Consider the following 16,669-nt stretch of genomic DNA (forward strand, 5'->3'; position numbering starts at 1 on the left):
TTATTATTTTATTATTAATCAACATAAATTTACACAAGACCCAAATATTATTCCCATGTTTTCCCTTTCCCTTTATCTATTTTTTTTATGATTGCAGAGATTCTCATGTTTTTTAGATATACTTTGTTCATCCTTGCATGGCTGTAAGCGGAGATCCTCTGTTCTGACTGGATGCTTGCTTTAATAGTTCCTTTCTGCATGGGGGCACGATAGCATTTGTGGCATCATGGGAGCTGGGTCTTTGATCACTGCTTCATACTTTGTGCTACTTCTCCTGACAGTTCTGGCTTGTCTGACTTGCCCAGAAGGCTCTTAAGCACCTTTTATTGTTGTTTTCCTCTCCCTTTGGTTTCTTCAGCTGACTGTTTCACTTTTGTATTCTGGCATGTCTTGGAAAGATTGTGTATTTTATGTGGAATATAACTCCTTTATGTACATCCCTACAGTGTTTCCTTTCCTTTTGGGGTGGAGGAGTGTTGGGGGGAGGAGGTATTTTAGTTTTCTCCTTTGGAACTTAATTCTTACAGTGCATGCTGGGGATTTGGACAGGAAATGGTGCATGTTTTTATAGGATCCGGTGTCTCCTACTTCCCTAACGTAATAAAAATGCTCCTATTTATTTGTACTGTGGTAGCATCTAGGAGCCACAGTGATGGACCCAAGACCCCATTGTGCTAGGCATTGTACGGATAGAACAAAAAGATGGTCCCTGCCCCACAGAGCTTACAATGTAACAGCCTTATAAAAGGCTCTTTAGTGCACAGCAGTGTGTTATCTTCTGAAATCTCTGACGTATCTTCTTATTTGCAGAGCACCAGGACAATCGTTTTATCCACTGCCACCGCCACAATATGGCTTCTCTTTTGGCTTTGCACCCCATTTCACCAGCCCCTTCTGAAATTATTGATAGCTCAAAGTTTGACATGAAATGAACCTCTAGATTAACAAATAAACACAAATTGAGTGCTATTTGCTGTGTTTTAAGGGACCAGTAAAAGTTAGTAGTCTAGCAAAGAACATTTTTAACAAAAGCTCTAATTAAATTATACTGGAAATATTGGGGGTACTTTATAGACAGGGTGCTTCCCAATGGACACTGTCCTTTGTGCAGATTTCACTACATATCTTTCTTTATAGCCATCTGCTCTGTGTGTGTTATGGAAGACACCCGTAGTTTATGCCAATAAGTTAAGACTGAGACTAGGTATATGTAGCCATACAGAATGGGAAATTGGTGACTACTGTGTTAATGAAAAGCTGTTTCTCCCTTAAAGCAGCAGAGGGCACAATGTCATAGTTTGAGATTATGAAGTACAGAAATATTACCAAAGAAACAATCTCTCGCAACATGTGACTGAGTGGCTGATTAGTGTTTAATCTTTAGCTTGTCATTATTCATATAAAAATGTAAACTGACCAATGAATCTGTTGGTTAGCTACAATAGCTGGATAAAAAAATGTATTTGCTCTTTTAAAAAAAACAAGGTTTCCTCTAAAATAACAAGGAGTCCGGTGGCACCTTGAAGACTAACAGATTTATTTGGGCATAAGCTTTCGTGGGTAAAAAAACCTCACTTCTTCACTTTACCCACGAAAGCTTATGCCCAAATAAATCTGTTAATCTTTAAGGTGCCACCGGACTACTTGTTGTTTTTGTGGCTACAGACTAACATGGCTACCCCCTGATACTTGACACCATGCAAGTTTTCCTCTAGTTTTTTTCCCTGTTCTGCATGATCTGGAAAAAAAAAGTTAAAAAAACCCACAGTCTCTGTCTTTTGGCTTTAGTGTGTCTGAAGAGAGCGGCAACTTCCTGCCTCCCAGCCCCTCCAGGAAAGATTTAGAAGGGAAAGGTGGAACAAAAGTCAGTCGCACCTTCAGCTATCTCAGGAATAAAATGTCCAGCAGCAAGAAGAGCAAAGTAAGTGGCATCTGGTGCCCATGTGTTATTAATCATGTTTATTATGTTAGTGCCATGTGCTTAATGTTCACCTCCCTGTGAATAAGACTTCTTAGTGTGTTGTTGAGAGCTCTTAAATGAATCCTTTTAGGCCTCAAAGAAATATGTTCAGTCTAACATAGTGCCTAGTGGCGAACACCAGGAATTACCACCGATTTCAACAGGACATGTACATTCTTGGGATGTGGCCCATAGAATGAATAACAAAGTAGGGTGACCAGATGTCCCGATTTTAGAGGGACAGTCCTGATTTTTGGGGCTTTTTCTTATATAGGCATCTATTACCCCCCACCTCCTGTCCCGATGTTTGGAAACGCTGCTTATTCTGATAAAACAAGGTGCTTTTGGTAAAAGGCAGTAGGCTCATTTCTGAAAGATGCTCTTTCAAGGTATTTTAAATACTTCTAAAATCTCTGTCACGTCTGTAACAGCCTCTGGGAAACTTGATGCTGTAATTGATTTCTTTACAGAGTTTCGTGTATTCTTGTGTTGGAAATGTAACAAAAATAGAATCACAGACATTAACATTTAATCACAGACATTTAACAGAATCACAGACATTAGAGGTGGAAAAGACCTATTCTATCCTGTTTACTCTATACCCCTGCCAATGCAGGGCTGTTCTCTAATTGCATTTCCAGTACTTTGCTCTCCAAAGGTTTCAGGGATTCAAGCTATGCAAATAACCACCACTTTCTTGGAGAGGTTATTCCATGATCTGATACATCCCACCATTAGGTAGAGTTTTACCTGATATTCAGCCTAAATTTTCCTTTATGTAATGACATCCCATTGATCCTGAGAGACATTGGTTTGTTCACCTGGGGGCTGAGCTGCTGACATTGATTTTTAGATTTATTTAGAACAAAGCATGTATGTATTTATTTATTTTGGAGAACAAATCAGACTATGTAAACAGTTATCTGGAGAGGGAGGAAAACTGGGTCAAAATGTAAGTGTATCAATATGGAATGTGTCCTTTTAAGGAACATGTTACTGAAAAAGCAAAAACAAATATCTAGTATTCTATAGTTAGGTTTGCTGCTGGTCCCTATATGTAAAGGGAAAAAGCTATTTTGTCTGCAAGGATTTACCCAGCTGTGCACATCTTATTGTGTCATAAGCTGTGACTGCCCAAGACAATAGTGCACTGCAAACCTTTCTAAGGCCTTGGCTACACTGGCAATTCACAGCGCTGCACTTGCTGCGCTCAGGGGTGTGAAAAAACAACCCCCCTGAGCGCAGCGAGTGCAGCGCTATAAAGCGCCAGTGTAATCAGCGCCTGCAGCGCTGCACGCTTGCTCGCAGCGCTGTAAGCTATTCCCCTCAGGTGGAGTACTTGCAGTGCTGCAAGAGAGCTCTCGCAGTGCCGAGGCAGCGCTGTGAATCCGCGAGTGTAGCCAAGGCCTAAAAAACTGCAATTTGTGTGTGCAAAGGAAAACTAGCAGAATTTGCAATACTAAACGGGAGTGATATAGTAATTTCCACCTCCCAGTTAAAAAGTGTCTGTGCTTTTAGCACCTGATCAGTGATTATTTAAAACGTTAGCACCTCTCCACATTTCCAAAGCCCACAGATAAATGTATCATTCCATGCAGCTCCGAGAATCCTCATTGGCCGGAGAGATCAGGTTTCCTCTTGGTGAAACATTGCTGTGTAGGGGGGAAATCATTGTAAAGGCAAGTCGAGGCAATAATCCAAACTAGCAACAGGAAAAGGGTGATGTATAAAGAATATAGTGCACGTGTCTTTGTGTTCAGTGTGGGTGCGAGTGCCACTCAGATTTTGTCTTCTTTCTTCTCTTCCTCAGACACTGTATTCAGCCAATGTAACAGCTCAACTGGCTGATTGTTCCCCAAAGCCTTTTTCTTTTTAAAGGGATACTGCCTCATAAGTAATGATGAATTTTTCCCTTACTACTGAGTGACGGGAGTTTTTACAATTACACCTCTACCTTGATATAACGTGACCCGATATAACACGAATTTGGATATAACGCGGCAATGCAGTGCTCTGGGGGAGGGCGGGCGGGGCTGCGCACTCCGGTGGATCAAAGTCAGTTTAGTATAACGCGGTTTCACCTATAACACGATAAGATTTTTTTGGCTCCCGAGGACAGCGTTCTATCGAGGTAGAGATGTATATTTTTCCATTTGCTGACAGATTTGGATGGAGGTTTAGTTGAAGATATGAAACATTCATGGGCTCCATTATATTTGATTCTCTGGAGCCAGTGATGACGCTTGCTAGATAAATGTGTTGCTATATTTTCAGTTCAGGCAAGACAGAACTGCTTGTCTGTCTCGCATGTTCTTTATGGTCTCCTCTGATCTTGTGGAGGACATGGCTCTTAATAATTAATAATAGAGACCTTGTCATAGCTTGCATGTTATTAATAAACAATGACAAAGAATGTGTTGTGGTTGGTAAAAAAACTATTTGAGGCAGTGCTGGTAGCGCCACATATACTTGAGTTTGCCCAGCTCTTCCCGTTATAAGAGCCGGTTGCCAGTTGCTCATAACTTTGCTAGACTAGAACAGATTGCATTGAAATTCTATGTTGGGTGCCTCCCCTGAGTGTTTGGGGTTTTTTATTTGTTTTTTGGGTTTTTTCGTTTCAGCAGAAATACTTCAGTCTTTTACAAGAACAAGATTAGGGGAAAATATTTTGTTTTGCCGGTGTTGAAAACGCTTGTACGTTTGGTTCATTAGGGCTACCATATGTCCAGATTTCCCCGGACATGTCCGGCTTTTCGGTCTATAAATAGCTGTCCGGGGGGGATTTTTAAAAATCTAAAAATATCTGGGATTTCACCCCGGTTGGCTATTGATGGACAGAAAAGCGGCGGCCAAGCGCCGCTCGGCAGCCAAAGCACCTTCCCGGCTCCCCCCATCCCCTGCAGCCTTACTACGCCGTTCGGCCCTGCAGCTGTCTTCCCCCTCTTCCCCTCCCCTGAACGCTCCGCCCACCTGCTCCTCCCCCTCCCCTGCTTCCCGCGAATCAGATCTTCGCGGGAAGCCTGAAAAAAAGCAGGGGCAGGCGGGAGGCAGCAGCAGATAAGCTGGGGCTGGGGCGGGAGGGACGCGAGGAGGAGAGCTCTGGGGAGGCATGGCCCGGGCCGAGCAGCGCCCGGTGGCCCCAGCGGCTCCAGCTCAGCTAGGGCCCCAGGGCACCGGCCCCGGTTCTGGCCGATCGCGCCAGCCCGGCCCTGGCTGAGCGGCGCTGGCCGAGCACCTCCGGCCCGGCTCGGGCCCCAGGGTGGCGGCCCTGGTTCTGGCCGAGTGCTCCGGCCCGGCTCGGGCTCCAAGGCAGCGGCCCAGGTTCCGGCTGAGTGCGCTAGCCGGGCCCCAGCTGAGCGGCGCCAGCCGAGCAGCAGCTCCGGCCCGGCCCAGCCCGGGCCCTAGGGCAGCAGCCCCGGTTCCAGCCGAGCCCCCCGGCCCACCCCCAAACCCCGGAAACCCGGCCAGAGCGCAGCCTGATTCCTGGACTCTTTAAAGCCGGCCCTGGTCAGGGGACAGGGAGGGGGGGTTGGATGGGTTGGGAGTTCAGGGGGGGCTGTCAGGGGGGCAGGGGTGTGGAGAGGGGTTGGGACAGTCACGGACAGGGAGCAGGGGGGTTAGATGGGTCTGGGGTTCTGGGGGGGTCTGTCGAGGGGCAGGGGTGTGGAGAGGGGTCGAGGCAGGCAGGGAGCAGAGGGGGTTGGATGGGTCGGGAGTTCTGGGGGTCCTGTCAGGGGGTGGGGAGCAGTTGGATAGGGCATGGGAGTCCCGGGGATCTGTCTGGGGGCGGGGGGGGTGAATATGGGGTGCGGGTGTGGATAAGGGTTGGGGCAGTCAGGGGACAGGTAGGGTCCTAGGGGGCAGTTAGGGTGGGGGGTTCTCAGGAGGGGGCAGTCAGGGGACAAGAAACAGGGCGGCTTAGATAGGGGGTGGGGTCCTAGGGGGCAGTTAGTGGCAGGGGTCCCAGGAGGGGGCAGTCAGGGGACAAGGAGCGGGTGGGGGTTGGGGGTTCTGAGGGGGGCAGTCAGGGGGTGGGAAGTGGGAGGGAGTGGATGGGGGTGGGGCAGGGGCGGGGCTAGAGCGAGGCTCCTCCCTCCCATGTCCTCCTTTTTGCTTGTGGAAATATGGTAACCCTAAGTTCATTGAGAAGTTCCAGCATCTCCATGCATTGGAGCAAGAATTTGTGATTTGGTAGAAGGGTTGCCTTTTGTCAGGAATATACCGCTTGCTTTTCTTGTGGGGAGAATGCCCACATTTGCCAAATTATAAGCTTTTGAAGAATGTCAGTTTGCACATGTTCAGTGGAGACATGATAGTGTTTGACAACTAATTTCAACAAAATTTCCATCTCCACTGAGAATGCTGCAGCACAAAGGCTACAGAGGGGGAGCCAGATTTTTCCTGCAGTTGGTTTTAGATTAAGGACAGACACTGGAAATAAGAGCAGGGAGACTGTGTTGCTTGCGTTTTCACTGCTGTGGAAGCTTGCAAGAGGAAGCACCGTGATTCAAATGCTGAGGGAACAAGAGTCCATACCTGGAGGGCAAAGGGAGTAGATTAGGACAAGGAGCCTTGGGGAAAAGGTACATGGGAGGGCAGGGGGCTGACATCAGACTAGTAGCTAGGGAGAGGCTGGGACTAACTGGTCAAGGAGACTGGCAGTCCCTAGGGTGGGAGAGACAGATCAGATGAAGAGTGGAACTGGGACTGTCTGGGCAAAGGGACTTGGAACCCGAGGGGGAGGGGAACTGAGATCAGATGGGGAGCCTGTTGATTGGGAAGACTGACACTGGCTGGGCAAGGAGCCAGGAGACAAAGACTATGATTGGGAGCCACGGTGGAGGAAGGAATGGAACTCAGACATGAACCCCAGAGTGGGACACTAGGACTCTCTGTGCAAGGATGAGCTCAGGAGATTAAGATCAGATGCGGAGCATGAGTATGGGAGGGCGGAGGAGAAAACACAGGATTGGGAAAGGGCTGGGGCAAAAAGTGCCAAACTTGTGGGGGTGGAAGGAAACAAACACAGAAAGGCCTATGACAACTAGAGCACACTCCCTGTCAGAACCTGAAATGGAACCCAATGATTCATCAGTGTCCCCATTCCTCTGCTGTCACCAAATAGCTGTGAAACCCACTGGCAAAATATGTGTTTCAGCCCCCCTCTACTGTCTGGTTCTCATAGAGCAGTGTTTCCCAAACTTGGGACGCTGCTTGTGTGGGGAAAGCCCCTGGCGGGCCGGGCCGGTTTGTTTACCTGCCGCGTCCGCAGGTTCGGCCGATCGCGGCTCCCACGGTTCGCTGCTCCAAGCCAATGGGAGCTGCTGGAAGCGGCGCAGGCCGAGGGATGTACTGGCCGCCGCTTCCAGCAGCCCCCATTGGCCTGGAGCGGTGACCAGCTCCCAGTGGGAGCCGCGATCGGAGGGACGTGTGGACACGGCAGGTAAACAAAGCGGCCCGGCCCACCAGGGGCTTTCCCTGCACAACCGGCATCCCAAGTTTGGGAAACACTGTCATAGAGGATGGCAGCGTTCTACTTTTATCAGTTACTCCATTCATTCAAGTGGTAGAGGTCTGTGCTATAGGTCTAAGTGTCAGTATGGTTCCATATGATGGGATTTCTGTTTTTCCAGTTTGCTTTTTTAAAGACCTAGCAAATTGAACATGAAAAATGACATTGAAAGAACATTAAGGTTGCAAAGTCAAGCACTCAAAAGTTAGGAATGCCAGAATTAAGATTGCATGTGCAACCTTAATTCATAATGAGCATGTATTATGATTCCCTCTTTAATAACATTATCACATACCAATTTTTCCACAGGACCCCAGTACCGTTCTGTGGATGTGATGGACTGGGCTCTGGGGATGAATTATGGTTGTGTAGTGAATTAGACTCGTCTCATGTGTTGCCAAAACTGGAAGGTGTGTAGTGAACTGAGGCAGGAGACTGCAGGAGGAGAAAGGACAGTCTCGTGGTTAAGGCAGTTGAATGCTACCTTGGAGAATTGGCTTCTATCCCTTCCTCTGCCACAGAGTTCCTATGGGATGCTGGACAAGTCACTTAAACCAAACTTTGCACAGGTGGCTACTAAGTGTGTATTTTCCTCATTTTCTGGGTGCCTGTTTTGAAATCCTAGGGAGTAATTTGCAAAAGTGATGAGCTCTCCAAGTGCAGCTGAAGTGACTGGGTGCTGTGCTTTGAACATATGAGAGGCTACAGAATGCTAGCTACTCTGAAAAGTCAGACTCTAGGCATCTCAGAATGGACACTCAAAAGTAGTGGAATCTTTTGACCATAACCTCTCTGTGCTTCAGTTCCCCCTTGTAAAATATGAAGCATAGTACAGGGGCTGTGAAAATTAATTCATTAATGTTTGTGAAGCACTCAGATACTGTAATGATGAGTGCCATTCCAAAATTTAAAAGGAAATTAATAATTCTTCATTCAGAGCAGGGTTTGAATAATGTGCTGGAAATAAGGTGTGGGACCGCACACTGAACAATGGGGATAAAGCAAAATATTGAATAACTGCTTGTTCAATGAGCATCATCCATCCTGTGCACTGAATGATTCCTCTGGAAAAAATAATATATGACAGGGATCGGCTTACATCGGTAAGCCCCCTGGCGGGCCAGGCCAGTTTGTTTACCTGCTCGTCCGCAGGTTCGGCAGATGGCGGCTCCCACTGGCCGCGGTTCGCCGCTCCAGGCCAATGGGGGCTGTGGGAAGAGGGATGTGCTGGCTGCCACTTCCCGCAGCCCCCATTGGCCTGGAGCAGCGAACTGCGGCCAGTGGGAGCCGCCATCGGCCAAACCTGCGGACACGGCAGGTAAACAAACCGGCCCGGCCCACTGGTGCTTGACTTTCCAAACTTAACATTCTTTTAACGTAGGCCTTTGTGTGGTAATACAATAAATGTACAATAGTGGCGTCATCTCTGGTGCATCATCTAGAGATTGTGACATCTTTAAGCCCTTACACAAGGGAGATCAGTTCCCTTTTGTTGATCTATCTCTACAGGATGCATGCTGTGGTCATTGACAACCCCAGAGCTGCATCCGATTATGACAAGTTCAAAAGAATATGACAGCTGTCCCCGTTCTCCAATGCAAAGTTCAATGTGAGAGAATGTATTTATATAGAACCCTTCATACAAACCACTCGTGAGAATTTGTGGAATATGTACAGTTGGGGGATTTGCTGACAGTCCTTGCCATAAGGCATGAACTGGGAGTTCATAGTAGATCACAGTTGTATATAGAGAAAGATTCTGTTAGGATGAGGGATAAGACAGTACGTGGAGAATGCACATTGCGATACTTCCTGTATCTTTGTCTATTAAACCACGCGCCACAGAGACTGCCACACTCTGGCTTTTTTGGCTACTTTAAAACTTTCTGATAAAATAAGAGTCCCTCCAAGATAGTAAACACAATTTGCTTTTTAAAAGCTCGCAACAGCTAGCAGCTTTGACTCTTTACTAATTGGCAATGCAGAGTGATATCCAAGTCAAACACTTTTTTTTTTCTTCTTGCTTCGGAATATTTTTGTGTTAATTACTGCAATTTTATACAGTAAGTCTGAAAAATACAGGTTCACGTTCCTCGGAGGACTGGATCATCACAGAGAAGAAGAGTTTTTTAGATTAAAACATGAAAGACAAAAAACAACCCTTGAAAGAGGAAGTAGAACAGGAAGATTTGGTTGTTTCTTCTAACTGTTTCTAGTAGAGCAAGAGGCATAAACATACAGTTACTCCTAACAGATTTTGCTCTGCTCAGAACTTGGTTTTAGATAATGCAGTTTTCTAAGATCAGTTGTAAAATAAACTTTCTGACGAAGACCACGACCAATATATATTTTTAAAAAATATGTTAACAACAATGCAAAAGGAGACATATAGGCACACGGGAAATTAAAAATGAAGGGGGGAATAGATAAGTGGGTAATTTTACCAGTGTGTCTAGTGTGCATCATCATGTTACTTCAGTTTTACATTGGTGAAACTCCATTCAACTTAATTGCATATAATGGTTCATATACACACGATCTTTACTGTGTGATATTGCTCTTAGTCAGAAAAATATTCAGAGTTTCTTCCGTTTTCAAAATGAATTTCTGGGGAATGACAGCAAATATGGAATCAAATTAAGAAAAGCAGGCTAAGTAATTTCTCCTGTCATTCACTTGTGCAGTTAGAGTAGGTGTCTGCATCCAGGGAGTTTTAAACACCACCAGCTTTTCAAAATAGCATTTCAAAGAACTGTGAGATTGTAAACATCTGTGAATGAGATATACAAAAGCAACCTCTCTAGCCATCTTTATGAGAAGTGTTTTGATAAACAGAGTACTGCAAAAGTACTAAATACTGGTGAGGTACACTAAATGTGCATCTATTTCTAACAGAATAAAATTTTCTTCTGATAAATGCCCCAAGTATCATAGAGGGGTTGTTTTATTAAATCTCTTTTAAAGTTCTGGACGCCAATTTAAGTGCCACTTTCCTTTTAAAATTCATTTCTTCTCATCACTGCCCCTCTGATTTTTGTAAACAGGTCTAGCTAGGGGAAAATGTGATACAAGCAGCCGCAAAATAGTTAAGATCATCTTTAAGGAAGTCAGTAGCAAACAGACCTCCCTCCCTCCCTTGCCCAAGCAATCTTACTTCCTCTCCCAATAGTCTGTGGTGGCAGACTGAGCAGACCAGTGTGCTGTCACTATGGACTAATACACATAGAGAACAGCGCTCCTGTCCCTGGGAAAGCATGTCGGTAAAACGGTATAGATTTAGTGAAATACCTGGAATAACAGTGAGACTAGTAGGAATGACGCATTGGGAGGTAAGAACTTAACCGTTATTTCACGCTGAAATCTGATGTTTAAGTATGCTACCCAGTGAACTGGTTGGTTCAACCGTGCTGGTGGTTTTTTTTTTTATGGAATAAAAGTGTTTCTATTTTCATGCTGTTATTTGAAGGAAGCTTCCGTAATGGGTAGTGTAGAAAGAACATTTAATTTTAAAGTAATGCTTTGTGATGGGTTATTAACCCACCATATGAAAGTTGGCTTTTTCCTTACTAAAGGTGGTGCAGTATTTCCTGTGTCTAACTGAAATCATCTAGTTTTTTTAAACGTTTTTTCTTTCTTTATAAAACCATAAAGGACGGTTAATGTCCCAGACCCCAAAATTACCAAATTGCAAAAACCTGTCTTTAAATACCAGCTGCACTCCCTGGGAAGTTATAAAGTTAATCTCTTTTAGCATTGCTAGGAGTGTTTTAGTGTTCACAGAGTCATAGGGTCTGGGTGAGAGTAAGATCCTTCCCTCGGAGGTCTGAGTTCCTTAGAGTCTGACATTCAAGCAAACTTTTTGGTCTTGATTTGCTACCATCCTTACAAGGTATAAGTCCTGAGCCCCTTCCAAAGTGAACTCTGCTGGATTTGCACAGTTCAGCAGATTGTGAATGGGACATGGAGCCTTTCACCTGTAGTTCACAGGGTTCTAATCCGGTCTAGATGATTTAGGGGACTGCTGGCAGTTTCAGGTTTGTCTGCGCCGGATAAGATTGTCACATGTAATACTGCATCCTAAGTATTGTTCATTTCTGAATGTAATGCTGAGAGGGGCTCTGGGGCCAATAACTGAGATAGTCAATTTTAGTTTAAAGGCCGTGTAGGGATGGACTCAGCTTTGGATTCATAGAGAGACAGACAGAAATGTTAAACTTGTTACTAATTATTTGCATGTGATATCAAAGGCTCAAAGCTTTCCTCATGGGGACTGCAGAACTTGTATTCACTGTCCTGGTATTAACTGCTTTGTTGCTGTTCCTCAGTCCTGCTGCTGGGCAGCAGGAGGGATCTTTTGTTTGTTTATTTAGACCTCTATTGGAAAAATGTTTAGCTCTAGGCATGTTACATATCATTAACAACATATAAATCCACAGAAAACCTTCATAATTTCACTTTAGCCTCCATTATGACTTCTCTTACAAAAGCCATCATGTTCTCAATAATCCATTGCGATAGAAATGATTATCGTTGAGACGATAATGGGGTTGCATTGTGTAATCAGCAGTTAAATGTTTTGTGTGTGTATGTGCAGATATATATTCGTTGAAGGGTTGAATGTTATTCACATTTGTATTTTGCATGTGCAACTCTCATGAAGGTGGCAGTGATGCAGGCCACATACTAGAGAGCTAAATTTCCTGTGTTTGATGTAAGTTATGACCCATATTTAACAGGACTTCCAAACATAGAAGGAAACCAACAAATTGTCACTTCCTATATTTTTTCATCGTCTCAATATTAGTCATGTGCTACTCAGGCTGTGAAAATGGGAATGTTTGCATTTTCTGTGACTTGCTTTGAATCACCCATTAAGCTTCCAGATTGGGAGGGAACTTCAAGCCTCATATTTAAAGCAGCGTAATCTTGCTGATACAACAATCTCTTTGTGGGAAGGAGGAGGGACCCTTCTGAAAATCAGAGCAGATGGGCCTGAAGGCTTTGCTAGTCAGCTTACCAAAAGTGGCTGTGCTCTGGATTCCCAAAGCTGAGAGTAACCAGTATGGCCTCTTTAAGATTTTATATAATGCGTTGATGCTAGTCTATGTATCTGACCAGTCTTATCTCCCCTGCTGTCGAGACATGGGGAGCTCAGAACCTAGGCTTTGCAAAGCAGCCATCATCTGCCTTTACTGGTCTCTGCAGTTAAGAAAGCCAGAGTACAGTGAACAAGCCGGTACTGGGTAACCTGGAGTCCCATTTAGCCATAGTTCAATAAATCAACCTACTCTACTGTGCTATGGATAGAAAGTTTGTGAAAAATCCATATCTCCAAGGACCGTGTTTCCCAAACTTGGGACGCCACTTGTGCAGGGAAAGCCCCTGGCGGGCCGGGCCGGTTTGTTTACCTGCCATGTCCGCGAGTTCGGCCGATCGCGGCTCCCAGTGGCTGCGGTTCACTGCTCCAGGCCAATGGGAGCTGCTGGAAGCGGCAGCCAGTACGTCCCTCAGCCCACGCCGCTTCCAGCAGCTCCCATTGGCTTGGAGCCGCGGCCAGTGGGAGTCGCAATCGGCCGGACCTGCGGACGCGGCAAGTAAACAAACCGGCCTGGCCCACCAGTGGCTTTCCCTACACAAGCGGCGTCCCAAGTTTGGGGAAACACTGTCCAAGGGGATTATTCACAGCTGATTGAATGAAACTGAAGAAGGCAGCTCAAACTAGTGAAGAGGAAAATAAGGAACAGAATTCTATCAGTCCACCCCGAAATAAAGGTCCGTCTTTCTCCTTTAAAATACACTTATAAAAATTAGTTTTTACATTGGCCGTAAAAATTAACTTCACATTCAAATTCACATTGAAAGCTTGGCCTACACAAAACCTGTATTTTAGTTATGCTACAATCCGTTGGAAGTGCTGCAGAGATTGTGTTTTAGTGATGATCAGAACAAGGGCATATGTTTAAAGCCAAAGATGGGAAGAAACACAGATGCTTTGATGAGAAGAGACCTAATTTCTTGAGCTGCTGTACTTGTAAAATGCCTGTATAGAGAGAGGACACGGGAAATCTAGAGTGTTAATCCTTTTCTGCGAAGGCTGTGCATTTGGTTCCCTAGCTGAGATCTATGAATACATATGGCTATTGGTAAGGAGTGTGTGGATCAATGTACTCATAGCATGAGGGATTTGTCACTAGACTCTACAGGTCCTTTTTCCCTTTGCAGGAAAAAGAGAAAGATAAGGAGAAGACTAAAGAGAAGGACAAAGATTCCAAGGAGAAAGAAAAAGACAAGAAGATGTTAAATGGACACCTCTTCAGTGCAACCCCTACCGTGGGTCCAGTCAACTGTTACCACTGTATGAAACCTTTCAACAAAGATTCACACCTCTGTGCAAGTAAGTAGTTTTTTCTTTGTGTTCCACTGTTGGTGGAAAGCCTGTCAGCCAGAATCAGGATGCTGGTCATGGAACTTTTGCTTTATTCCCCCTACAAGTTTGAGAATTCTGATCAGGGAGAAGGGAGAACCAGAGCTGATTAATGCATCAGCCTTTCACGTCAGGTAGCAAGGGTTCAAATATGACTCTCAAGTGAAATGGAGGCTGATTTTCAATCTAGTTCATAGCTGATGTTTGGCCCAGTTTACAGGTATGATGCTGTTCAGTATTGTCATCTGTATCTGTTTAGAGGTAACAGATCAGGACTGTGGTGTATTACTAGTGCTAGGGACTGAAATAAATTATTAAAGCTTTTGGGGGTGATAAGGAAAGCTAGCTTGGATCATGACTGTTTAATTTTCCATTTTAACTTCAGGAAAAAAAACTCTCTCTATCCTATCGCTAGCCTACCTCCTGCTTTAGCTCCAGCAAATACTGATTCAGTGTTCCAGTGAGTTCTCAGTGGCAGTAACACAACATTATGAAATTAGAATACACTCACACTTTTCCCCTCGCATATGTGCATGGTGATGATGTTGTGTCTCAGATCAAAGGACTGCCATTTTTCTGTGCAAGCTTAGTCGATTGTAGCAGTTCTATTTAAACAGCTTTCAGACCTGAGTAAATCCTGTGCTTTAAAGGTTAAGAGTAGTTGCCCTACTCGTTGATACATGTTACCATGCATTCAGGTGCTTTTGGTAAGGGGAATTTCCAGGTCCCTGAGATGTGCTTACTTGTTGCTGATGAGTCAGGTACAAATCAGAAACAAAAACAAAAAACAGGTAGTTTATCTATTCTCTGCCTAGTAGTAGCTGTTGGCTTAGACCAGGGGTCAACAGCCTTTCAGAAGTGGTGTGCTGAGTCTTCATTTATTCACTCTAATTTAAGGTTTCGCGTGCCAGTCATACATTTTAACGTTTTTAGAAGGACTCTTTCTATAAGTCTATAATATATAACTCAACTATTGTATGTAAAGTAAATAAGGGTTTTAAAATGTTTAAGAAGCTTCATTTAAAATTAAATTAAAATGCAGAGCCCCCCGGACCGATGGCAAGACCCGGGCAGTGTGAGTGCCACTGAAAATCAGCTCGCGTGCCGCCTTTGGCATGCATGCCATAGGTTGCCTACCCCTGGCTTAGACTAATGTAGTCTCAAAGGATATGTAGAATATAATGTTGAAAACACTGTATGAACAACAGCTATTTATTGATGCATGCGTAGGGTGAGTATTAGAGGGAAAGGCGTATACGTATAAATGCATTAGTGTTGTGGAATATGTAATCAACACTCTCTAGGTATAATGTAGCTAGGCTTGGCCACATTTGATTTTAATCGATAACTGTCGGTAAATGTCAATTTCAGCTGCCACACTGAAATCAAAGGGAAAAAAATCTGTGGGTAACAGCATGCCTACAGGGAGCCCTCTGAGTGAGTGAGTGGGTCCGTGACAATAAAGCTCTCCTGCGCTGCCTCAGAGCCAATGACACATGATCCCTGCAGGCGCAAGGTGTGGTAGGGAGGCAAAGTAGATACCCCTGGCCAGGACTATGAGGACCCTGCTGTCTCTGCAGCTGGGGACCCATTCCTCCTCCTCCTCCTTCTTCCAGTCCTGGCTGGGGTTTTCTTTCTGCTGCACCGTGATGACCGCAGCATCCCCTGCACCTTGCCACCCCAATGTTTTGGGTCCCTCGGTTGCACAGGGACACCTCTCCAGCCCAACACCCAGCACTGCCCTTAGCCCAGCCCTACAGCTGTAAAAATAAAAGTAGTTAGAAAAAAATCTTAAAAATTGGGGAGGGGAATCTTAAAACTAAAAATTGATAAAAATCATCAAAATTAGAAAAAAATCGAATTGTGCCAAACCTAAATGGAGCATCGCCAGCACGTTGGCCACTGGGAGATATGGGCTTCTCTTTAAACTCGTTTGATGTTCTTGTTCTAGCCCCTAAGTAGAATGTTCTTCACATTACAATCCACCACGTGAATTCAGTAAGATTGTCAGTCTTAGTTCAGCAGAGACCAAAACAGTCACTCCTTCAGTTTACAGTTCAAAACTGCAGGATATTTAGAAAGCGGCCCTGTGCTGTTGATCACTTGCTATTGAAACAGTGATAATTTCTATCCTCGTGTTTAGAAACAAAACAAAGTATTTATAAGTACCTCTCCTGGTCGGAAGCAGAGTCCACTGGCTCTCAATCTGGTGCTTGGCTGCTGATCTGAGAACTGTTCAGCATGTGCTGTCTTTCCATTGGGAGAGAGGCTCTGGCCCCAAACTACTGCAAAATAGGAAGCTGTGAATGGCCTGTTCTCCTAGAGGATGCAGACTGCAGCATTCACCCATTTGGCAGGCAGCACAAGGACACTCACTCCACTGCGATAGATGACCAGCGTCTAAAAATGTTGGGGGGAGGGAAGGGAACAATAACTAGTTGTATCTCTAGATTCAGAGGCAACTTTGGAGTTTCCTGAAGGAGAAAAGACAGCAGCACAATTGTACGAAGACTGGTCCGTGTTAACCTGCCAGGAAGTGGAAAATTTTAACAGTTATGCTTGCATAAATCCATCCTCTGCCCTCCTGTGCTTATTTTTTAAATCCTCCCAATCCATTTAGGATACAAAACATTACCTGATTTAACTCGTTACATTCTGATGAGCTTAAAATTGCTCCAAAATGTAGCTGTTAATAAATTCCTGACTGTCTGTGGACCTGTGCAGATAGGGATACATGTTCCATGCCTATAAAATTAACATTGTCCTGGATGTA

General features: G+C 44.8%; 1 protein-coding gene across 11 annotated transcripts in view; it reads left to right on the forward strand.

The window, feature by feature from the left end:
* Positions 1-16,669, forward strand: part of AKAP13 (A-kinase anchoring protein 13) — a 338,427-nt gene that overhangs the window by 278,487 nt on the left and 43,271 nt on the right. For all 11 annotated transcript variants that reach the window (XM_054041161.1, XM_054041152.1, XM_054041157.1 and 8 more), the window contains 2 exons: positions 1,789-1,921; positions 13,695-13,866. In XM_054041161.1, coding sequence (XP_053897136.1) covers positions 1,789-1,921; positions 13,695-13,866 — 305 coding nt within the window. The remainder of the gene's footprint in view (positions 1-1,788; positions 1,922-13,694; positions 13,867-16,669) is intronic.

The sequence above is a fragment of the Malaclemys terrapin genome, chromosome 10, assembly GCF_027887155.1.
Source record: "Malaclemys terrapin pileata isolate rMalTer1 chromosome 10, rMalTer1.hap1, whole genome shotgun sequence".
NCBI lineage: Eukaryota > Metazoa > Chordata > Testudines > Emydidae > Malaclemys > Malaclemys terrapin.